Source organism: Balaenoptera borealis (genome assembly GCF_965194805.1).
Source record: "Balaenoptera borealis genome assembly, chromosome: 12".
NCBI classification, from domain to species: Eukaryota; Metazoa; Chordata; class Mammalia; order Artiodactyla; family Balaenopteridae; genus Balaenoptera; species Balaenoptera borealis.
In genome coordinates, this window is record NC_138869.1 from 95,891,051 (window position 1) to 95,915,673 (window position 24,623).

Genomic DNA, 24,623 nt, shown 5'->3' on the forward strand with positions numbered 1-24,623 from the left:
TTTTAATGAAAAAACCCTTGTGATATTGGTGAATGAAATTTAATAATTAGTATCATGGTTTAGTAAGTGTGGTCAATGATGTATTTCTTTCATCTGGATCTTCATTTCAGCATGAAGTATCAGTTTTTAACTATGATGATCCTAAAAAGCAAGATATTAAAATAAAAGTTGACTTAGAACTCAAATATTCAAAGTTGCAGTTTTAAGCAAAAATTATCTTTAAATATAAGTACCTTGCACTGGAGGGAAACCTGAAAAAAATTCTCTACCAACAGGCAAACATTATCCTTCATTAGTTACATATTCTTTGCCACATTACTAGACAGTACAGGAACAAAAAATATTTGGAGAAATATGGATGAATTATTAAGGGCTAATCTGAGTTGGTTTATTTTTCGCTTGTAGCACAGATATAAGCTTCATCATACACAGAAACATTAAAATGGTTAAACTTGCAAAAGAAATCTGTGAAAGACTATAAAATCAGCTTTTCTCAGCTGGGGCAATTAAAGTCTTTAAAATTATATCTGTATCTCAAGTGGTGCAGAAAGTGCCAATGGTTTAAAATAATTCTTTTGAAATGAACATGTTTAATGAAAGTCATTTTAAAAAATATTATACTTATGAAATGATTCTTAAGGATTTGGTATCAGACACAATGAAAAGACTCCAGGCCCATATCCAACCACCTATTCTCCATTTCCAATTAAGTCTCACAAAGATGCCCTGAGCTAAACATGTTCAAGACTGAACCATGGTTCCCTCCAGATCCTGGTTCTATTTCACTGTTTCCTATCACAGGAAAGAGCTGATTTTACATCTATGATGAAAGATATGAGGAGGCTACGACTGAAACTAGAAATGCAGATGAGGAAAATATGGTATGTGTGGGCAATGTGCATTAATTTTAGCCATGTTGAATGAAGTTGGGACAGGCAGGTTGAAATACTCTGTGGACACTTGGAGTTAAGAATCTGGGAAGGGACTTCCCTGGTGGCGCAGCGGTTAAGAATCCACCTGCCAATGCAGGGGACACAGATTTGAGCCCTGGTGCTGGAAGATTCCACATGCCGCGGAGCGACTTAAGCCCATGCACCACTACTGAGCCCGCGTGCCACAACTACTGAAGACCGCGCACCTACAGCCCATGCTCCGCAAGAAGAGAAGCCACTGCAACGAAGAGTAGACCCTGCTCACCGAAACTAGAGAAAGCCCGTGCACAGCAACGAAGACCCAATGCAGCCCAAAATAAATTAAAAAAAAAAAAAAAAAGATTCTTGGGAGATGGATTTGAGTTGGAGAGTCATCTACATAGAGGTGATAGATGAAGTTAAGTGAGAGGAATGAGCATTTGAGACGGGGGGAAGGTAGAAGGGACAAGAGTCAGAGAAGTCTACTGTGTATCGCAAAATCAAAGGAAGTTTAATGAGAAACAAGAAGCATCAAGAATCTCAGTGGATGAGGGATGAGATAAAGCCACTGGATTTAATGACCTCTGAGAGTTTCTGAAACTTGGTGAGACTAGAAGCCACATTACAAGAATGATAAAAAGGGGTGTGTGTGTGTGTGTGTGTGTGTGTGTGTGTGTGTGTGTGAATGCTCACGCACTCTATCCTTGCTTTATCTCTAACCGGCTGCTTGTCTTTACACAAGTTAATGTCACTGGACCTCAGCTTTTTATCTTTAAAACGAGGGGATTCCCTTGATAAACACGTCTAGATTCTAGGAAGTTGAGGTAGATATTTTCAATGAATGAAAGAGTAAATAAAACTAAGTGTATTTCCTACCAGTTCTAGAAATAATTTTCATAGATAAGGAGAAGTGGTTAGTACTGACTACTCACTTCAAGACATCTTGCTGTGAAAGCAAGTCTATCAGTAATAGATTAGCTAATGGAGACAGTATAATCAAGGAAAAGATTTTCAAGGCAACGAGGACTCTTTTGGATTATTTCATCATTTTCATCATATAAAATGATACTTTGTATTATTACAAAGTAAAGAGAGATAGGAGACACTTGGCATTTAATTTTTCTGACACATTTTTGTTTTGACTTTTTGTGAATGTGTACAACATGCAATTCTGCAAAGTATGGATTTCTTACTCCTTTGACAACATTTATTAGGTCATAGCATTGGTAACACTGGAATTCAACAAAGTACAAGAAAAAAACGTATTGGAAATGCAGTGTTGTCTTTGGTAATTGTTTTCCTATACACTGCCAAAGGTTTTGTTTTTGTTTTTGTTTTTTTCTTTTTCAATAAATCCAACCTACTCAAAAAGCCAGTAGGTGATTTAAGGCATCAAGGCTGGTAAAATAATTCTGTGAACCTCAAATGCAGATTTTCAATATCTTCAATGAAGTATTTTGAAAGGCTGATGCCAAGTCCAAAGCTGGTTGAGAGATTCCAAGAATTTTCCGTCAACTTATTTCTCATTATAAAATTATTAGTATGTAATAGGTATATAGTAGTTTTTAAAATAGTCTTTTCTTGCCACTTAAATTTTTTTCCTCCAGAAATTTATAAATTTATTCTAAAAGTTATTTATATATTTAATTATATAGTACATATAATACTATATTACATTTATAAACTACATTTATTTTCTGGGATGTTTACATTAACAAAGATTAATGAAGGGGATTTTCTCAGTGAAGAGGCCTTGAATTATAAAACTGGATTCTAACTGTCACTGTTTGCAGATGACATGATATTCTATGTAGAGAACCCTAAAGCCTCCACACAAAAACTGCTAGAACTAATAAGTGAATTCAGCAAGGTAGTAGTATAGAAGATTAATAAGAAATCTGTTGCACTTCTTTACACTAATAATGAAATATCAGAAAGAGAAGGTAAAAAAAAAAATCCTGTTTAAAATCATGTAAAAAAAAGTACCTAGGAATAAACTTAACCAAGGAGGCAAAAGATCTATATGCTGAAAACTATAAAACACTGACAAAAGAAACTGAAGAAGATTCAAAGAAATGGAAAGATAATTTGTGTTTTTGGATTAAAAGAATATTGTTAAAATGACAATACTATGCAAAGCAATCTACAGATTTAATACAATCCCTATCAAAATACCCACAACATTTTCCACAAAACTAGAACAAATAATCTTAAAATTTATATGGAAGCCCAAAAGACCCAGAATTGCCAAAGCAATCCTGGGAAAAAAGAACAGAGCTGGAGGTATAACCCTTCCAGACTTCAGATTATACTACAAAGCTATAGTAATAAAAACAGCATGGTAGAAGAAATCTAATGGTTAAATTTTCCATTTGTATTTTATTTTCTTGAATACTTTTTTTTCATAGCTGTCTAAGAAGATTTAAAAATCATTGCACTTTGGTCAAAAAAATAATAAATTTATCTTATTAAAAAACAGCATGGTATTGGCATAAAAACAGACATATAGATCAATGGGACAGAATAGAGAGCCCAGAAATAAACCCATACACCTACCGTCAATTAATCTATGACAAAGGAGACAAGAATATACAATGGAAAAAAGACAGTCTCTACAACAAGTGGTGTTGGGAAAGCTGGACAGCTACATGTAAATCAATGAAATTAGAACATTCCCTCACACCATACACAAAAATAAACTCAAAATGGTTTAAAGACCTAAATATAAGACATGACACCATTAAACTCCTAGAAGAAAACATAGGCAAAACATTCTTTGACATAAATTGTAACAATATTTTCTTAGATCAATCTCCCAAGGCAAAAGAAATAAAAGCAAAAATAAACAAATGGAACCTAATCAAACTTAAAAGGTTTTGCACAGCAAAGAAACCGTCAGCTAACAAAAAGACCTATGCAATGGGAGAAAATATTTGCAAATGATGCAACCTACAAGGAGTTAATATCCAAAATATACAAATAGCTCATACAACTCAATATCAAAAAAACCCCAAACAACCCAATCAAAAAATGGGCAGAAGACCTAAATAGACATTTCTCCAAAGAAGACATACATATGGCCAACAGAGATGTGAAAAAATGCTCAACATTGGTAACTATTACAGAAATGCAAATCAAAACCACAATGTGGTATCACCTCACACCAGTCAGAATGGCTATCATCAAAAAGTCTACAAACAATAAATGCTGGAGAGGGTGTGGAGAAAAGGGAATCCTCCTACACTGTTGGTGGGAATGTAAATTGGTGCAGCCACTATGGAGAACTGTATGGAGGTTCCTTAAAAAACTAAAAATAGAACTACCATATGATCCAGCAATCCCACTCCTGAGTATATAACCGGAAAAAACAAAAACTAATTTGTAAAGATACACGCACCCCAATGTTCATAGCAGCACTATTTACAATAGCCAAGACATGGAAACAAACCAAGTGCCCATCAACAGACGACTGGCTTAAGAAGATGTGGTATATATATACAATGGAACACTACTCAGCAATAAAGAAATGAAATATTGCCATTTGCAGCAACATGGATAGACCTAGAGAATATTATGCTTAGTGAAAGAAGTCAGAGAAAGACAAATACTATATATCACTTATATGTATACAAATAACAAAAATGAATAAAACTTAAAATAAAAAATAATACAAATGAATCTAGTGATATATGCAAAACACAAACAGATTCACAGACATAGAAAACTTACGGTTACCAAAGGCGAGAGTGCAGGGGAGGGATAAATTAGAAGTATGGGATTAACAGATACAAACTACTATACATAAAATAGATAAGCAACAAGGATTTATTGTATAGCACAGGGAATTATATTCAATATCTTGTAATAACCTATAATGGAATGCAATCTGCAAAAAATATAACTGAATCACTATGCTGTACACCTCAAATTAATGCAATATTAAAAAAACTTGATTCTAGACTTTTCTGACAGTTCTTCCAACTGAAAATGGCTTTATCTGATATTTATCTAGAAGAAGCTATTCTTCAGGGAAGCTGATGGCATGCTGGATAAATTCTCTAATTCAACTAGCAAAGCTCAGCTGTATTTCCTAAAGCTGACATATGAGCAAGGAGCAAATCAAAGAGGAAAAAAATTTTAACACCCTGAATTCATCACAGTATTTAAACAATTAGAATTTTACTTTATTTCAGAATGAGTTTACAATTGAAAAAAAGGTATTTACTAAAGCCACAACATTCTTCATATGGACAAAAACTTTTCTAGCAAAACTGTGGTACAGAAGCATTAGTAATTTGAATACTATACGGTTATAGAAGATATTTTAAAAACGGAAATGATGTATTCCAAAGGCTGTACTAGGCACAATATATATGCTTGTACTGGGTCTGCAAGCATTATACTAGAATTCATTACATGTAATCCAAGAAGTTGCAGGTTTTCAGCACTATGTACTAAAAAGATAGAAAGGAATATCAGAGTTACTCTTCTGTTGAAAAAGCATGTATTATCAATACTGCAAAACAGGAGCAGCAAGCCAAGCCAACAAACAATTCCTTAGGTTTCAGAAGTTGTAATATAGCTATGGCTTTTTCATTTTCATTTTTGAGACTGGTTAGCGAGTCTGGCAAGTGGAAAAGAAGAAAGGCTATAATAAAACATTAAAGACATCACTTACAAGGCATCTGATATTTCATAGGTTTAAAATTGGAAAATAACAACTGAGCTTGTTCCTAGAGCAAAACTGTGAGGTATTATAGAGCAAAAAACACCCTGCTTTTTCCTATCAATCTTTTGGCATAAAAATCTCAGAAAAGTAAAAGTTTTCCAAGCGACATGGCAGAAAAATATTTAAGATAAATCATTAGAGTTTACTTTTGGTTTTTGGTAACTGCAAAGAATAAAGGTCTTTCCAAGGACCAAGAAACTGGATATGGTTCTTAGGACGGAACTTATGTTTTTTTAAAAACATGGGTTGAAATATGTATTCAGGCTGACAGTGTATTCATGCTGATACAGGTGGTAAAAAGAAGAAAACAAAAATCGTACATTTTTAGAGCATACTACTACCACATATATGGAAATTGTCTAAAAGATAAAAATGTGCATCTTAGATTCTCAAAGGTTTTATTTTTCAACTAGCAATTAAACACAAGTGTAAAAGTGAGTCATGCAATTTTACCTCTTAACTACTGTGATAATGATATGAGGGGAACAGAATTCTCTTTTTTCCCTTTAAATGTATAACGCTCACAAGTCATCATGTGAAACTCAAATCACACACAAAGGCAAATCATGAAGAAACGTTAAATATTCCAAAATGCCCACGAAGGCGTGCCAGAAATTATGCTGTTTCTATAGCACAGAATTGTTGGAGGCCAAAGCTAAAGCTAGGTGCTACTGCAACTTCTAGGTCTTTAATGCTGCTTTTATTTGTTTGTTTTTTTGATGGGGAGGATTCAGGTCAGGGGGTTCGGTGGTCTCTCAGAAACCATAATTTCTGCTGGTTCAGTGACCAACTTGGATCCATCCCATGCTGTCTTGAACTGTTCAGGAACGGGAAATTCTCTCTGGAAAAAGGCCAGAAGAACAAAGTTATTTAAACCAAGGCTTTGCAAACAGATGGAAGGCTGATTAGTGTCACATGATGGACAAAGACATTTTATGGAACCCAAACCTGCATCAGGGAGCGATGCATGGTCATGTGTCAGCTCTGTGACCGCCTGCCGGCACCCTCATTGATGCTAGCACTTACTAAGAACCAGGCATTCTGCTAAGCGCCAGATATATGTGAACTCAGTTAATCTCTGCAAGAACTTTAAGAGTTAGATATTATTGAGATGCCATCTACAGGAAACAGAGGCCTGAGAGGTCAAGCCTCTGAGCAGTCAAAGTTCAAACCATAGACTTTTTACCCTTGACTCTGCACCAAACTCAAACATGCACTGGGGACCGTGCGGAAAGGCAGACTCTGATTCAGTAGATCTGGGAAAGAGGATGACAATCTGCATTTCCCACAAGTTCCAAGGGGATGCCAAGGCTGCTGGCCCCCAGTCTGAATAAGGGCTTTATCCCGGCGTTACGTCTACCCTTTGATGAAATATAAAAATGTGCTGCAAGTTACATATAAACTTGTTACCCTTCATCCTGCTTTCCCACTCTTCCCATTGGGGAATACATGCCCCCCTTCCACCCACACCCCTACACACACACACACACACACACACACACACACACACAAAGAAAAATGCAGAAGAGTCAAAATAAAATTAGTTTGGGATCTCTCCTTTCCCCAGAGAGTGATTCCCCAGGCATTGCAGAAGAGGGCAGGAAAGGAAGCTGAGGAGCAGTCCCCTTAGCCCTGGCTTTGTGCCACCCCTGGACTTCCTGTACCGCAGTGTGATAAGCTGGTGCCTGTGCTCATCTGTCGGTGAGATGTGATGTTTCACATCTAGTGGAATACACACTCTAACACGTATCTTCCTAGATGTTGGGTCCAGCTGTTTTTTTTTGGAAGAAGCTATTTATTTAACTACTTTAAAGGGAAGGCCCTTTCTATCATGAGTGGTGAATTATCCTTGAGTGAAATCTGCGATAGTCTTAAGAGAAAGCAAAGAAGCCACAGTCTGAGTAACCGTGTGTGTGTGTGTGTGTGTGTGTGTGTGTGTGTGTGTGTGTGTGTGTGTGTCTAACATCCTTTCTGGGGCTCTTCTTGATGAATAAACCAGGCTTGGTGTTTGCTCTTAAGTACCAAGCCAGGTGGAGAATGCTCCAGAGAAGAGGCACCTCTTTCATGGTAACTGCACTACAGCTGTTCCCAGTCTTTCTTGGGAGTGACATGATAGTAATGTGATGACAGACCTTCTCTGGGAGACTGATTCCTTTCAGGATGAATCATCCCCACCATCTACTTCGAGATTACAATGTCCATGGCAGGACCTCTGTATTGCTCCCTACTACCCCCAGTTGGAAAATGCATGAAGTGGGCCATGGACTGAAGGCACAAGATAATTCACCTATAGAGGGGAGACTTTACGTTTTCAGCATAAAAGCTCAGGTTCTGAGCTATACTCATCCTTTAGGTCAGTGGATCCCAATCTTGGCTCCACACTGGAATCACCTGGGAAACTTTAACCAATACAGATGTCTGGATACCACATCCAGGGATTCTAGTTTAATTAGTCTGGAGTGCTCGTCCAAACCCCCACTGCTTTTCTTAACAGTTCCAGTCAGTTTCCATGAAGCTGAGCCTTCTGCTTAAACAGCTGCAAAGGCCAGGAATCATCCTAATTTTTAGCTTTCCTCTTCGGAAGCTGTTCTGTATTGGCTTTAGCTCTTCAGTATTTTTTTTTTTTTTAAGGTGGAGAGCCCAAGAGGAGATACTTCTCTAGCTCAGGGTTAGGCTGTCCAGATACCTAGTGAAGCATGGCCCAAGGCTTGTGGAGTTTTGTTTTTTAGACTTAAACAATGAATTCTGAACTGCAATATGTGGTGTGTGCCTGGGTAGTGCTCACTGGCAGGTGGGGAAAGGAGAACATGGCAGCAATCTAGTTGTGTGCCTAAGGAGATTAACCTGAGTGCTGAATGCAGTATAGACGGCTGGTGATTGACCCATAGGCTAATGGAGGGCTCCTCTTTCAAAGGTGTGCCTAAGTTACGTTTTCTCCCATCCTTCCCAGTTCACTGCTTCCTTGCACAGTTAGAACCAGAGGGAATGATCCCTGGATTTACTTCTCTACTTTCAAGAAGCAACAACTAGGGACTTCCCTGGAGGTCCAGGCGTTAAGACTTTGCCTTCCAATGCAGGGGGGTGTGGGTTTGATTCCTGGTTGGGGAGCTAAGATCCCACATGCCTCCTGGCCAAAAAAACAAAAGGTAGGGGGGTCTGGGCAAGATGGCAGAAGAGTAAGATGTGGAGATCACCTTTCTTCCCACAGATACATTAGAAATACATCTACACGTGGAACTGCTCCTACAGAACACCCACTGAACACTGGCAGAAGACGTCAGACCTCCCAAAAGGCAAGAAACTCCCCACGTACCTGGGTAGGGCAAAAGAAAAAAGAAATAACAGAGACAAAAGAATAGGGACGGGACCTGCACCAGTGGGAGGGAGCTGTGAAGGAGGAAAGGTTTCCACACACTAGGAAGCCCCTTCGCGGGCGGAAACTGCGGGTTGTGGAGGTGGGGAGCTTCGGAGCCACGGAGGAGAGCGCAGACACAGGGGTGCGGAGGGCAAAGCAGAGAGATTCCCGCACAGAGGCTCGGCGCTGAGCAGCACTCACCAGCCCGAGAGGCTTGGCTGCTCCCCCGCCGGGGCGGGCGGGGCTGGGAGCTGAGGCTCGGGCTTCAGTCAGATTGCAGGGAGAGGACTGGGGTTGGCGGCGTGAACACAGCCTGAAGGGGGTTAGCGCACCACAGCTAGCCGGGAGGGAGTCCGGGAAAAGGTCTGGAGCTGCCGAACAGGCAAGAGACTTTTTCTTGCCTCTTTGTTTCCTGGTGCACGAGGAGAGGGGATTCAGAGCGCCACTTAAAGGAGCTCCAGAGACGGGTGCGAGCCGCGGCTATCAGCGTGGACCCCAGAGACGGGCATGAGACGCTAAGGCTGCTGCTGCCGCCACCAAGAAGCCTGTGTGGGAGCACAGGTCACTCTCCACACCGCCCCTCCCGGGAGCCGGTGCAGCCCGCCACTGCCAGGGTCCCGTGATCCGGGGACAACTTCCCAGGGAGAACACATGGTGCGCCTCGGGCTGCTGCAACGTCACGCCGGCCTCTGCCGCTGCAGGCTCGCCCCGCATCCGTACCCTTCCCTCCCCCCGGCCTCAGTGAGCCAGAGCCCCAGAAGCAGCTGCTCCTTTAACCCCGTTCTGTCTGAGCGAAGAGCAGACGCCCTCAGGCAACCTACACGCAGAGGCGGGGCCAAATCCAAAGCTGAACCCCGGGAGCTGTGCGAACAAAGAAGAGAAAGGGAAATCTCCCCCAGCAGCCTCAGGAGCAGTGGATTAAAGCTCCACAAACAACTTGATGTGCCTGCATCTGTTGAATACCTGCATAGACAACGAATCATCCCAAATTCAGGAGGTGGACTTTGGGAGCAGGATATATTAATTTTTCCCCTTTTCCTTTTTTTGTGAGTGTGTATGCATATGCTTCTGGGTGAGATTTTGTCTGTACAGCTTTGCTTTCACCATTTGTCCTAGGGTTCGGTCCATCTGTTTTTTTTTTTTTTACTTAAAAAATTTTTTTTCTTAATAATTTTTTTCCTTATTTTTTATTTTAAAAAATTAAAAATATTTTTCTTAATTTTTATTTTAAAAAAATTAAAAAAAATTTTTCTTAATAAATTTTTTCTTATTTATTATAAAAAATTAATAAATTTATTTTAAAAAATTAAAAAAAATTTTTCTTAATTTTTTCTTAATTTTTTTTCGTATTTTTTATTATAATAACTTTATTTTATTTTATTTTATCCTCTTTCTTTCTCTCTTTCTATTTTTTCTCCCTTTTATTCTGAGCCGTGTGGATGAAAGGCTCTTGGTGCTCCAGCCAGGCATCAGGGCTGTGCCTCTAAGGTGGGAGAGCCAACTTCAGGACACTGGTCCACAAGAGACCTCCCAGCTCCACGTAATACCAAACGGCGAAAATCTCTCAGAGATCTCCATCTCAACATCAAGACCCAGCTTCACTCAACGACCAGCAAGCTACAATGCTGGACACCCTATGCCAAACAACTAGCAAGACAGGAACACAGCCCCATCCATTAGCAGAGAGGCTGCCTAAAATCATAATAAGGCCACAGACACCCCAAAACACACCACCAGACGTGGACCTGCCCACCAGAAAGACAAGATCCAGCCTCATCCACCAGAACACAGGCACTAGTCCCCTCCACCAGGAAGCCTACACAACCCACTGAAGCAACCTTAGCCACTGGGGACAGATACCAAAAACAACGGGAACTACGAACCTGCAGCCTGTGAAAAGGAGACCCCAAATGCAGTAAGATAAGCAAAATGAGAAGACAGAGAAACACACAGCAGGTGAAGGAGCAGGGTCAAAACACACCAGACCTAACAAATAAAGAGGAAATAGGCAGTCTACCTGAAAAAGAATTCAGAATAATGATAGTAAGGATGATCCAAAATCTTGGAAATAAAAAAGACAAAATGCAAGAAACATTTAACAAGGACCTAGAAGAACTAAAGAGGAACCAAGCAATGATGAAAAACACAATAAATGAAATTAAAAATACTCTAGAAGGGATCAATAGCAGAATAACTGAGGCAGAAGAACGGGTAAGTGGCCTGGAAGATGAAATAGTGGAAATAACTACTGCAGAGCAGAATAAAGAAAAAAGAATGAAAAGAACTGAGGACAGTCTCAGAGACCTCTGGGACAACATTAAACGCACCAACATTCAAATTATAGGGGTCCCAGAAGAAGAGAAAAAGAAAGGGACTGAGAAAATATTTGAAGAGATTATAGTTGAAAACTTCCCTAATATGGGAAAGGAAATAGTTAATCAAGTCCTGGAAGCACAGAGAGTCCCATACAGGATAAATCCAAGGAGAAACACGCCAAGACACATATTAATCAAACTGTCAAAAATTAAATATAAAGAAAACATATTAAAAGCAGCAAGGGAAAAACAACAAATAACACACAAGGGTATCCCCATAAGGTTAACAGCTGATCTTTCAGCAGAAACTCTGTAAGCCAGAAGGGAGTGGCAGGATATATTTAAAGTGATGAAGCAGAAAAACCTACAACCAAGATTACTCTACCCAGCAAGGATCTCATTCAGATTTGATGGAGAAATTAAAACCTTTACAGACAAGCAAAAGCTAAGAGAATTCAGCATCACCAAACCAGCTTTACAACAAATGCTAAAGGAACTTCTCTAGGCAAGAAACAGAAGAGAAGGAAAACACCTACAATAACAAACCCAAAACATTTAAGAAAATGGGAATAGGAACATACGTATCGATAATTACCTTAAATGTAAATGGATTAAATGCTCCCACCAAAAGACACAGACTGGCTGAATGGATACAAAAGCAAGACCCGTATATATGCTGTCTACAAGAGACCCACTTCAGACCTAGGGACACATACAGACTGAAAGTGAGGGGATGGAAAAAGATATTCCATGAAAATGGAAATCAAAAGAAAGCTGGAGTAGCAATTCTCATATCAGACAAAATAGACTTTAAAATAAAGACTATTACAAGAGACAAAGAAGGACACTACATAATGATCAAGAGATCAATCCAAGAAGAAGGTATAACAATTGTAAATATTTATGCACCCAACATAGGAGCACCTCAATACATAAGGCAAATACTAACAGCCATAAAAGGGGAAATCGACAGTAACACAATCATAGTAGGGGACTTTAACACCCCACTTTCACCAATGGACAGATCATCTAAAATGAAAATAAATAAGGAAACACAAGCTTTAAATGATACATTAAACAAGATGGACTTGATATTTATAGGACATTCCACCCCAAAAACAACAGAATACACATTTTTCTCAAGTGCTCATGGAACATTCTCCAGGATAGATCATATCTTGGGTCACAAATCAAGCCTTGGTAAATTTAAGAAAATTGAAATCGTATCAAGTATCTTTTCCGACCACAATGCTATGAGACTAGATATCAATTACAGGAAAAGATCTGTAAAAAATACAAACACATGGAGGCTACACAATACACTACTTAATAACGAAGTGATCACTGAAGAAATCAAAGGGGAAATCAAAAAATACCTAGAAACAAATGACAATGGAGACACGACGACCCAAAACCTATGGGATGCAGCAAAAGCAGTTCTAAGAGGGAAGTTTATAGCAATACAAGCCTACATCAAGAAACAGGAAACATCTTGAATAAACAACCTAACCTTGCACCTAAAGCAATCAGAGAAAGAAGAACAAAAAAACCCCAAAGCTAGCAGAAGGAAAGAAATCATAAAGATCAGATCAGAAATAAATGAAAAAGAAATGAAGGAGACAATAGCAAAGATAAATAAAACTAAAAGCTGGTTCTTTGAGAAGATAAACAAAGTTGATAAACCATTAGCCAGACTCATCATGAGCAAAAGGGAGAAGACTCAAATCAATAGAATTAGAAATGAAAAAGGAGAAGTAACAACTGACACTGCAGAAATACAAAGGATCATGAGAGATTACTACAAGCAACTCTATGCCAATAAAATGGACAACCTGGAAGAAATGGACAAATTCTTAGAAAGGTATAACCTTCCAAGACTGAACCAGGAAGAAACAGAAAATATAAACAGACCAATCACAAGCACTGAAATTGAAACTGTGATTAAAAATCTTCCAACAAACAAAAGCCCAGGACCAGATGGCTTCACAGGCGAATTCTATCAAACATTTAGAGAAGAGCTAACACCCATCCTTCTCAAACTCTTCCAAAATATTGCAGAGGGAGGAACACTCCCCAACTCATTCTACGGGCCACCATCACCCTGATACCAAAACCAGACAAAGATGTCACAAAGAAAGAAAACTACAGGCCAATATCACTGATGAACATAGATGCAAAAATCATCAACAAAATACTAGCAAACAGAATCCAACAGCACATTAAACGGATCATACACCATGATCAAGTGGGGTTTATCCCAGGAATGCAAGGATTCTTCAATATACACAAATCAATCAACGTGATACATCATATTAACAAACTGAAGGAGAAAAACCATATGATCATCTCAATAGATGCAGAGAAAGCTTTCGACAAAATTCAACACCCACTTATGATAAAAGCCCTGCAGAAAGTAGGCATAGAGGGAACTTTCCTCAACATTATAAAGGCCATATATGACAAACCCACAGCCAACATTGTCCTCAATGGTGAAAAACTGAAACCATTTCCACTAAGATCAGGAACAAGACAAGGTTGCCCACTCTCACCACTATTATTCAACACAGTTTTGGAAGTGTTAGCCACAGCAATCAGAGAAGAAAAAGAAATAAAAGGAATCCAAATCGGAAAAGAAGAAGTAAAGCTGTCACTGTTTGCAGATGACATGATACTATACATAGAGAATCCTAAAGATGCTACCAGAAAACTACTAGAACTAATCAATGAATTTGGTAAAGTAGTAGGATACCAAATTAATGCACAGAAACCTCTTGCATTCCTATACACTAATGATGAAAAATCTGAAAGAGATTTTAAGGAAACACTCCCATTTACCATTGCAACAAAAAGAATAAAATACTAGAAAACTACTACTAGAAAACTACTAGAACTAATCAATGAATTTGGTAAAGTAGTAGGATACCAAATTAATGCACAGAAACCTCTTGCATTCCTATACACTAATGATGAAAAATCTGAAAGAGATTTTAAGGAAACACTCCCATTTACCATTGCAACAAAAAGAATAAAATACCTAGGAATGAACCTACCTAAGGAGACAAAAGACCTGTATGCAGAAAATTATAAGACACTGATGAAAGAAATTAAAGATGATACAAATAGATGAGAGATATACCATGTTCTTGGATTGGAAGAATCAACAATGTGAAAATGACTCTATTACCCAAAGCAATCTACAGATTCAATGCAATCCCTATCAAACTACCACTGGCATTTGTCACAGAACTAGAACAAAAAATTTCACAATTTGTATGGAAACACGAAAGACCCCGAATAGCCAAAGCAATCTTGAGAACGAAAAATGGAGCTGGAGGAATCAGGCTCCCTGACTTCAGACTATACTACAAAGCTACAGTAATCAAGACAGTTTGGTACTGGCACAAAAACAGAAACATACATCAATGGAACAGGATAGAAAGCCCAGAGATAAACCCACGCACATATGGTCACCTTATCTTTGATAAAGGAGGCAAGCATATACAGTGGAGAAAAGACAGCCTCTTCAATAAGTGTTGCTGGGAAAACTGGACAGGTACATGTAAAAGTACGAAATTAGAACACTCCCTAACACCATACACAAAAATAAACTCAAAATGGATTAAAGACCTAAGTGTAAGGCCAGACACTATCAAACTCTTAGAGGAAAACATAGGCAGAACACTCTATGACATAAATCACAGCAAGATTCTTTTTGACCCAACTCCTAGAGAAATGGAAATAAAAACACAAATCAACAAATGGGACCTAATGAAACTTAAAAGCTTTTGCACAGCAAAGGAAACCATAAACGGAACCAAAAGACAACCCTCAGAATGGGAGAAAATATTTGCAAATGAAGCAACGGACAAAGGATTAATCTCAAAGATTTATAAGCAGCTCATGCAGCTCAATAACAAAAAAACAAACAACCCAATCCAAAAATGGGCAGAAGACCTAAACAGACATTTCTCCAAAGAAGATATACAGATTGCCAACAGACACATGAAAGAATGCTCAACATCATTAATCATTAGAGAAATGCAAATCGAAACTACAATGAGATATCACCTCACACTGGTCAGAATGGCCATCATCAAAAAAATCTAGAAACAATAAATGCTGGAGAGGGTGTGGAGAAAAGGGAACCCTCTTGCACTGTTAGTGGGAATGTAAATTGATATAGCCACTATGGAGAACAGTATGGAGGTTCCTTAAAAAACTAAAACTAGAACTACCATACGACCCAGCAATCCCACTACTGGGCATATACCCTGAGAAAACCATATTTCAAAAAGAGTCATGTACCAAAATGTTCATTGCAGCTCTATTTACAATAGCCAGGACATGGAAGCAACCTAAGTGTCCATCATCGGATGAATGGATAAAGAAGATGTGGCACATATATACAATGGAATATTACTCAGCCATAAAAAGAAACTAAATGGAGGTATTTGTAGTGAGGTGGATGGAGTTAGATTCTGTCATACAGAGAGAAGTAAGTCAGAAAGAGAAAAACAAATACTGTATGCTAACACATATATATGGAATCTAAGGGAAAAAAAATGGTCATGAAGAACCTAGTGGCAAGACGGGAATAAGGACACAGACCTACTAGAGAATGGACTTGAGCATATGGGGAGGGGGAGGGGTAAGATGTGACAGGGTGAGAGAGTGGCATGGACATATATATACTACCAAATGTAAAATAGATAGCTAGTGGGAAGCAGCTGCATAGCACAGGGAGATCCGCTCGGTGCTGTGACCACCTAGAGGGGTGGGATAGGGAGGGTGAGAGGGAGGGAGATGCAAGAGGGAAGAGATATGGGAACATATGTATAACTGATTCACTTTGTTATAAAGCAGAAACTAACACACCATTGTAAAAAAAAAAAAAAAAAAACCAAAAGGTAAAACAGAAGCACTATTGTAACAAATTCAATAAAGACCTTAAAAATGGTCCACATCAAAAAAAAAAAAAAAAAGCAACAATAGGAAGAGATAACTTGCTTTCAAATGGCAACAATCAGCAAGTCCATCACACTGCATGATGCAGAAAATGTATTTATTTATACTTCCTTTTCAATGTGTGAGAATATCTGCTTGCTTCTTTTAGAAACTGCTTTGTTGGGGAGAGGAGACAAAGAAAATACATGGTGGCTTAGGCTACCGTTTCTCAGAAGGGTCACTGGATGGACAGAATCACCTGGGTATACTAAAACTACAGATTCCTGGGCCCACTCCAAGCCTCCTGAATCTAACCTCTGTGTGAAGTTTGGGAACTGGTATTTTCATCAAACTTCCCAGCTGATTCTTACGCTGGGTTTGAGAAGCACTGACATAAGAATACCTATACAAATAGGTCCACTTATTATTACCTCCTTTCCCTCCTTTTTTTCCCCCAGAGCATTTCTCCCTCTTTTCTGTTTGCCTCCACCATAGCAAAGGAAAATATTTAGTCCTAAATAATATGAACTCAGATGCCTGGTGTACTATTGGATAAGAGCTAGCCCATTAAGGTAATTATTAGGAAAATGCTTTGAGAATCACAAATCCAGGACAGGGCATAGTCAAGAAACTAACAGGGGAGCAGGTAGGTGAAAGGCCACTCTCTGAATTCCTCTCCTGCCTGTGAATTATTCTACAAAGGAAGCTCAAAGGGTGGGAGGTGATTAATCAGTCTCTAAGAATGTTAATAATGAAAAATTCTTTACAGTCTTTTAAAAGGTACTTACATAGTCACCATCCCGAGGGATAAGTATATTCATTTCAGATGACTTGGCACTCACAATCTCACAGTCTAATGCATCTTCACTGAGGTATATGTGGCAGCCTTCTGTCTTATTAACGGAAATTGTTGGCACTTTCCCCATCACCTGAAATAGAAGAAAAAAAGTCTAGGGCCAAAGCAAATAAATAGAAATTCCAATGTCCCCAAATAAGTACAGTCCACAGGCCTAACCAAGTGTTAGGAATAGCTGGGTTAGGGCTGGAGAGGCTGGTTGATGACAAAGTCTCCAGGGTGAATTAGTAGGTGTCATTTGGGGACAGAATGAAAGGACCACACAAGGGGATTCTCAAACCTCAGGGTCTCTTTCCTGACACAAAATAAAGGGACTAATTTGAAAACAGTAGCTAAATGTTCAGAAAAAGTTTCACAACCCCGTTAGTGGATTTGAAACATATATTTGATTTCATGATAAAAGAAACAAAGATGCATTTGCTTTCATGTGCTTAAAATTTTAGTTTTGACAAATCTCTAGGAAACTTGGATTAAAACACGACTAATACTGTCATTTAAGAGTAAATAAATTATTCTGTAATTGAGAAGATTTTTCCTGAATCTAAATAAGAATAAATAAGAAACACTACAATTCTTTTCACATAAGTCCTTTGCTAGATAAAAATCTCACTGGCTGAATATGAAGCTTAAATGAGATAATGAGTGTCTAGGTATTCTGAAATGTATTCATTTCAGGAGCCAAAACTGGAGACTTGGTTCAGGCTACTCACTGTATAGGTAAATAGTACCATACACAAGAGGAGGTGGTTCTTTGTATTGTTACAAATATCAAGTGCTATAAAAATTCTGATCAGTTTTAAATTTCTTTTTTAACAGTCAGTTTTCTAACATTCCCCCCCCCCCAAATCTCTACAGGCACAGACTATTCCCCCAACGACCATATTACAACTACATAATTTTCCTTCTTGTAATGGTAATTGAAGCGATAACGACATCTCCTCTTTCACCCTGAAGAAAAGGCTGGGTTGCAAATTAAAGGAGCAACTCCTGTGATGGTGAAGGTGATGTAAAGAATTCCTTAGGGGAGTCTAGCCAGGTCACCACACTTCTCTGTTTTCTCCTCTCCCCACAGAAACTGGACACCAAGTTGGAATTGAGCCCCAGTGCCAAAAGAAAAAAAAAAAAAGGCAGAGGTAGTTTAAGGTCAGGTAAGCACAGGGCTTTGCCATAAATAAAATAAAATAAAACCTATATGTATATATCAAGAATGTGTCAGCAGTAATGTCTTGGCAATTTCTAGGTTTATTTTATAATGATGAAGAGCATTTCCATAGCGACCAGAGCTGTATGAATACCAGGCAACCAAAGGGAAAGAAGTAAATTGTCAGTGTGTCTTAGGAGATTCATTTATGAGACAGAGTGGGGTCACATGAGGATAGCACATTTAGCACATAAAATGCTAAAATATCTATGTATCTGAAAATCTGAAAAGTAGCAGACTTTTTAAGTAGCCCTGAGAGGATAAGAATTGTCATTTCCACATCATTTTTAGTCAATATTTCCTTAGAGTAAATCATATACAGTACATGCCTTTTTTCCTGGTAGTCTGTAAACATTTTGAGAACAGAGATTGTTTCTTATCAGGAGAACTGGACTAAAAAGTATCTCCTCTGTTGAGTGACAGGTGATATGTGACCTTGCCCAGGCCAATGCTCTAGCATTTAATACATGTACCTGTATTCTTTGTTTTTCTTAAATTTGTTTCTCTATACGTTTAAAAAAATTTCCACATAATATCTTAGTCTCCTCTCTCCCATAATTTGTACTATTTTTCTAGGATAGTTTGCCAAAAAACAGAATTACTGAACTAAATCATATGAACTTTTCTCCGTACCCTTTTCTTCCTTTCAATCTTTTTAACAGCATTATTGAAGTAAAATGTGAAAACATAAAATTCACCTGCCTTAAGTGTACAATTTAATGATATTTAGTGAATTTGTGCAACCATCACTTCAATTCAGTTTTAGAATATTCCCATCATCCCCCAAATATCCCTCTTGCCCATTTACAGTCAGTCTCTGTCCTCATCCCCAGGCAGCCTGCACTAATCTGCTTTCTGTCTTTATTGTGTCCAGGCCCTTTTAAAATAGTTTATTAAATGTTTTAAATAGGTAATGACATTCACTTGGTTTGAACATCCAGAAGTTTGAAGTGTTCAGTAAAATGTCTCTCCCTTGTTTCTGAACCACGCTGCCAAGTTTCTGTCCCTCTTGGACAGATAACCATGATCTACCCTTCCAGATTATTTTAAGGCCCATAGCCTTAAAAATGTATATTTCAAACATAGAAGCACAAAGAACAAAGAATAGCATAACAAAGAATAATATAACAAAAATGTAAATATATATATGTCTGTAAAAGAGCTTTATCAGAGTTTAACATTTTGGCTCATTTGCCTTTTTTTAGGACTATCATCTTACAATATAGTTGAAGCCCCCTCTCTACCATCCACCATCTCACTGTCCTCCTTCCTTCCCTCCACAGATGTAACTACTCTTCTGAATTTTGTATTTACAATTCACAGCAGGGTCGTCTCTTGAGTAAGGTGAACTTGAGCCCTCGTAAGTATATTTAAAATGTGCGTACTGTTTTGCATGTTTTTGATCTTTATATAAAGGGACACATTATACAGTGCCTATTGTTCTATAATCTGCCTTTGTCACTCAAGGCGGCTTTTGAGATTTCCCTATTTTTATACATGTAAGTGCAGTTCATTCATTTCTTTAACCTCTGTACAGTATTCTATTAGGTGGATTTATTTATTCATTTGCCAGCTGGTGGACATTTAAATTGTTTTTGTTTTTATTGCCATTATGGATAATACTGCAATAAACATTTTTCCATGTCTCATCAACATTTGTACTAGAGCTTCTTTAGTGCACACACCTAAGAGTGAAATTGCTTGGTTACAGGCTATGACTGCCTTTGACTTTATTAGACGGTGCCAATTTGCTCTGCACAGTGGGTGTAATAGTTTACTCTCCCAACACTGATTTATCAGGGTTCTCATAACAACTCTTGTACCATGAGACTTTTTAATATACAGGCAGTTCTCAAGTTGCACAGTTCCGATACGCATGCGTTTCAGCTAACATGCCCCTTGCAAAGTAAGGACAGCCTGAATTCAAAACTGATGAGTGTAAGAAGATATAGCTAATTAATCTGCATTTCTTCTTCTATTAGGCAGGTTGTGCATATGTTCATATATTTATCAAATACTTCAGTTTTTCTTCTCTGAATTGCCCTGATATTCTTTGCCCATTTTTCTACTGAGTTGTTAGTCGTCTTCTTGATTTGTGTTCAGTTCTTTATAAATTCTGGTTATAAATCCTTTTTGATTATCTGCATTGCAAGTATCTTTCTTCAATCCATGCCTCATCTTTCAGCTTTGTATATGATGTCTTCTGTTGAACACATAAATTTTAATGTGGTTAGATTCACCTGTCCTTTTCTTTATAGTTTGTGCTTTTTGACCCTAATTGCTTTTTTGCTACGCTGATTTTCTTTTGTATTTTATTCTCAAAGTTTAAAAGTATTTCTTTTTACAATTAGGACTTTACTTTTAAATATGGTATGAGGAAGAGATTAGATATTTTTTTCCCACATGGAGGGACCTAAAATACATCTCCATGTATGTGCCAACTATTGAATGTACTACTCTAGTTAAAAGGGGCAGTGGTGAAAAGCCTAGTAAAACCAAAGAGAACAATCTATAAAACTAGAAGCCAATCTTAACAAACATGATCAGGAAACATCAGATAATAAGGGGTGATTAACAATATGAAAACGGTGTAATCAAAGATAGTAGTTATAGCTGGCCAAAGTAAGAAGTCATTTAGCTTTTGGCATATTATAAAATCCCATTTGGCTAAATCAATATTGCTAAAACAGTGCAGATTTTCTTCTGTTTTGCAGATTCAATTGCAATCCTGCTTTCCAAGTTGTTTTTCTGATAATCTCATTGACTCTTCAGAAAAACTTTACCCAGAACCAATTTTTCCTGAGGGAAATAAATTCTCTTCGGCATGGTACTATTATGCTAGGAGAATCTCTTAATATTTTGGTTCACTCATTAGTTGATTCATTCCAATCACCCATTCATCAAACATTTATTGGACACCTACTATGTTCAGGTACTGTGCAAATTTCTGGAGCTGTAAAGATTAATTGGCTGTTCTTGAAATAGAAATGGTAAACTAGTAACTGCTGTGCAAGATAGGATGTGTTATAAGAGGTTGAAAAGGGGGAATTAACACTGTCCAAGAAGTTAAGAGAGGGCTTCAGAGAGGAGGTGAAGACAGAGCTGTGTCTAGAGGGAAAGAGAATAAGAGTTTTACAGGTGGACATGGAGGGCCCCTTGTAAACAGAGGGGATGTCTAGGCAAAGCCATAGGTAGTGGGGGTTGGGAATGGCTGAAAGTGTCAATTACCTGCATCTGAATGTCCTTGGAGTTGATCACTTCCACAATGCCCACCACATTGTCAAACACAAGGCCAAACTTCTTACAGTTGTCTAGGGGAAAAAAAAAACCAATCTACTAAATTCATACAGCATACTTATACAAAGCAGCTTATCATAGTAGGTACAGACCCATAATTCTGCCCTACCAATTGTAATGGAATTTATTTTCCCTTTTATCTGTAGAGTAGACTTGCTGCATTTGAAAATGTAAGCCACCTGTCTCAGTTCAGTCTCTGAAATCACAAGGTCATTCCTGTCCTCTTGGTATTCCTACAATTAAAACATATGCAAATATTAAATATAAGGACGCATGAATTAAGTCCACCGCATGCTGAAATTACTGTGGAGCATTCACCAGTTACAGCTTCTCAATATGTTCTTCCTTTAGGAACCATTTTCTTAACAGACCAAACCGCAGGTCTGACTTTGTCACTGTAATGCTGGGAATGAGAGGAACGGCTGCTTGGAAGAGGGGTCGGTGTCAATTTGTGAACAGTCAGGCATCAGGCACGCTGGCTAGTGGGCGGGGGCTTTTGGTTGAGTCTGGCCGCTGAGTCTGGACTTGATGCTACAGCACTATCTGCAAGTAGGAGTTGGACAAATAGACTAGCAAGGGTCACAACAGTGGTCTAAGTCCCAGTGTACTTTCAGACCATGACAACCTTTCTGGGGACTTTGTTCCTCCATCTTTAGGGAAGGCCCCTGAACTGGCAGGGGGCACCAGCTTCCATCCACGTTCAAAGTGTCTTTGTCCTGCTCAGACAACAGTGAAAGTGGTGGGTGACGCAGTAGGTTATATCAGCACCTCGGTCAGTGGAATAGGATGAAACATCCTACAGTAGATCAGAATGGGGCACAGATTAAAAGTTTCCAGAAAGAGGAGTCAAATTCATAGAGACAGAAAGTAGAAAGGTGGTTGCCAGGGGGTGACGTGAGGGGGAATGGAGAATTACTGTTTAAGCGGTACAGTTTCAGTTTTACCAGATGGAAAGAGTTCTGTGGATGGATGGTGGGGATGGTTGCACAACAGTGTGAATGTACTTAATGCCACTGAACTGTGCACTTAAATGTTAAGATGGTAAATTTTGTGTTATGCGTACTTTACCACAATTAAAAAAATAATTTTTAAAAAGTTGAAGAAAAAATGCATGAGAATAATGAAAACCAAAAAACATTTATGGAAGCATTCAGAAAGGCCCTGGTTTCTAGTCTAGCTAGTGACTTTTGCCTCTGACATTTCATTGGGAAATCCTTAAGACCCTGGCAAACAGTTTAGCCATTGTTCCTTTCATCGGAGTATGTCAGGAATAAAGTTAAAGGGCTCCACTCACCACTCTCCATTTCTTCCCTTCCAACTCTAACACAGGAGCATGTTTCCTAGGAGGATGAGACTGGGGAGACTTGGGGCCTGGAGTGCGGCTTTTGGTAGGAGATGGAGTTTGTCCTCCGTGAGCCCGGAGGCTGGGATTCTTGTATGTCTTCTGGTCATCTGTAACATGCCGGAGCCCTGGGAAGGTAACACATAGACACATTTCCTACATTTTATGCAAAGGGAAATGTCCCTAACTTCTTGTATCAACATGATGTAAACAGCGCAGGTAATGCTATTTTCATAACAGTCGAGTGTTTTCTCAAGGTTAGTATGCAGAGGCTGAGACCTACATAAGCTTAGAGTTAATAGAAGCCCTGTAAGTATTTTTTAATTTGAGGAACCTCTTTTTTTTTTTTTTTTTTTGCTCCACCACACGGGCTGCGGGACTTTAGTTCCCTGACCAGGGACTGAACCCTTGCCCCCTGCAGTGGGAGCTTGGAGTCCTAACCACTGGACTGTCAGGAAATTCCCCTTGAGGAACCTCTTCTTGAAGGAGATAAGCTAATAGATAAAAATTATGCGAAATGCAAACCCCCTCGCCAGAAAGGATTCCATGATTTACTTCTGTCATAGCTAAATCATTTCCTAGATACAGTCTAAAAAGTTAGGGCATTTCAGTAAGCATAGGTCAGAGTATGGAATCGACTTAAGGGTTATGAGTCCATCCCCTTCCTTTGCGGATGAGGGGACAATGCAGCCAGCTGCAGCCAGAGAAATAGTTAGAAGTTTTGGTTCTTAGCTCCCAGCACAGCACACAAGAACACTTATACCATAATTCCTACCACCCATGCAAAGCAAAAATACATCTGCATAAAGTTTCTGGCAACATGAATTTATTAAGTATATGATTAAAAAAATTAACCATTCACAACGGTAGTTCAATGATCTAATTCTTTGACAAGCCCGTACACCTCTGAGGACAGAGGTTCTATTATTTGTCATTTTTATTTCACTTGATCTTGATGCCTTGATTGTAGCTGGTGCTGAAGCATCAAGGGCTGAAGTGGTGATACAGTGCAGTGGTCCATTTAGAACCTAGAATCTCTGAGTTCTTCTTTCTGACCCACCCAGCAGCCCACTGAGCCCATCTACCTTGAGATGAAGAACACACAGCTCTCCACGTAGTAGGGACTGGGATGGAATGGTGTATCCATCACCGTGGGCTCTGAGGGATCTGTGTGCCTGAAGCCAGAGGGAGACAGCCTCAAGGTCTGGTTTTCTCACCTTTTGTAACTGCTTCCCCTTGGTTAAGTTGTGCAAATAAAGCTGAGCGTGAAGGAGAGGACTCTTCTCTTCTGCCCTCACTCTCAAAAAGTGGAGGTGGCCCTGGAGGAGGTGGAGGAGGTGGAGGTGGAGGAAGGCCAGGCCCAAGGGAGAGGACAGACAACGCTGATGCAGTTGATGCTACTGGACCCTGTGGGAGAGAGAAGACGGAAAGCACTCTATTGAGATGATGTCCTTGCTGAGAGCTGGGATTCTGCCAACATCACTTAGAGCCTGTTGTCAGTGAGGGAGTGGGGTTTGAGATTCACAAAGGGCACCCAGGGGTATACCTGTGCATCATGGGTCTGTTTGGGAAGACCTGGGACCAAGTGGGGGTTTGCCTTGGGAACACGGAGCATCACGTAGCTGTATAACCCTGTCAGTAGAAACTGCATGTGCCAGATTCACACTGCCAAC

General features: G+C 39.0%; 1 protein-coding gene across 1 annotated transcript in view; it reads right to left on the bottom strand.

Moving 5' to 3' along the window:
* Positions 1–5,073: 5,073 nt before the first annotated feature.
* Positions 5,074–24,623, bottom strand: part of CAP2 (cyclase associated actin cytoskeleton regulatory protein 2) — a 137,386-nt gene continuing 117,836 nt past the window's right edge. Inside the window, exons 8-13 of the mRNA XM_082345425.1 lie at positions 24,168–24,357; positions 22,903–23,078; positions 21,718–21,841; positions 21,540–21,622; positions 17,043–17,183; positions 5,074–6,481 (exon numbers count right to left, since the gene is read on the bottom strand). Coding sequence (XP_082201551.1) covers positions 6,371–6,481; positions 17,043–17,183; positions 21,540–21,622; positions 21,718–21,841; positions 22,903–23,078; positions 24,168–24,357 — 825 coding nt within the window. The 3' untranslated portion in view covers positions 5,074–6,370. The remainder of the gene's footprint in view (positions 6,482–17,042; positions 17,184–21,539; positions 21,623–21,717; positions 21,842–22,902; positions 23,079–24,167; positions 24,358–24,623) is intronic.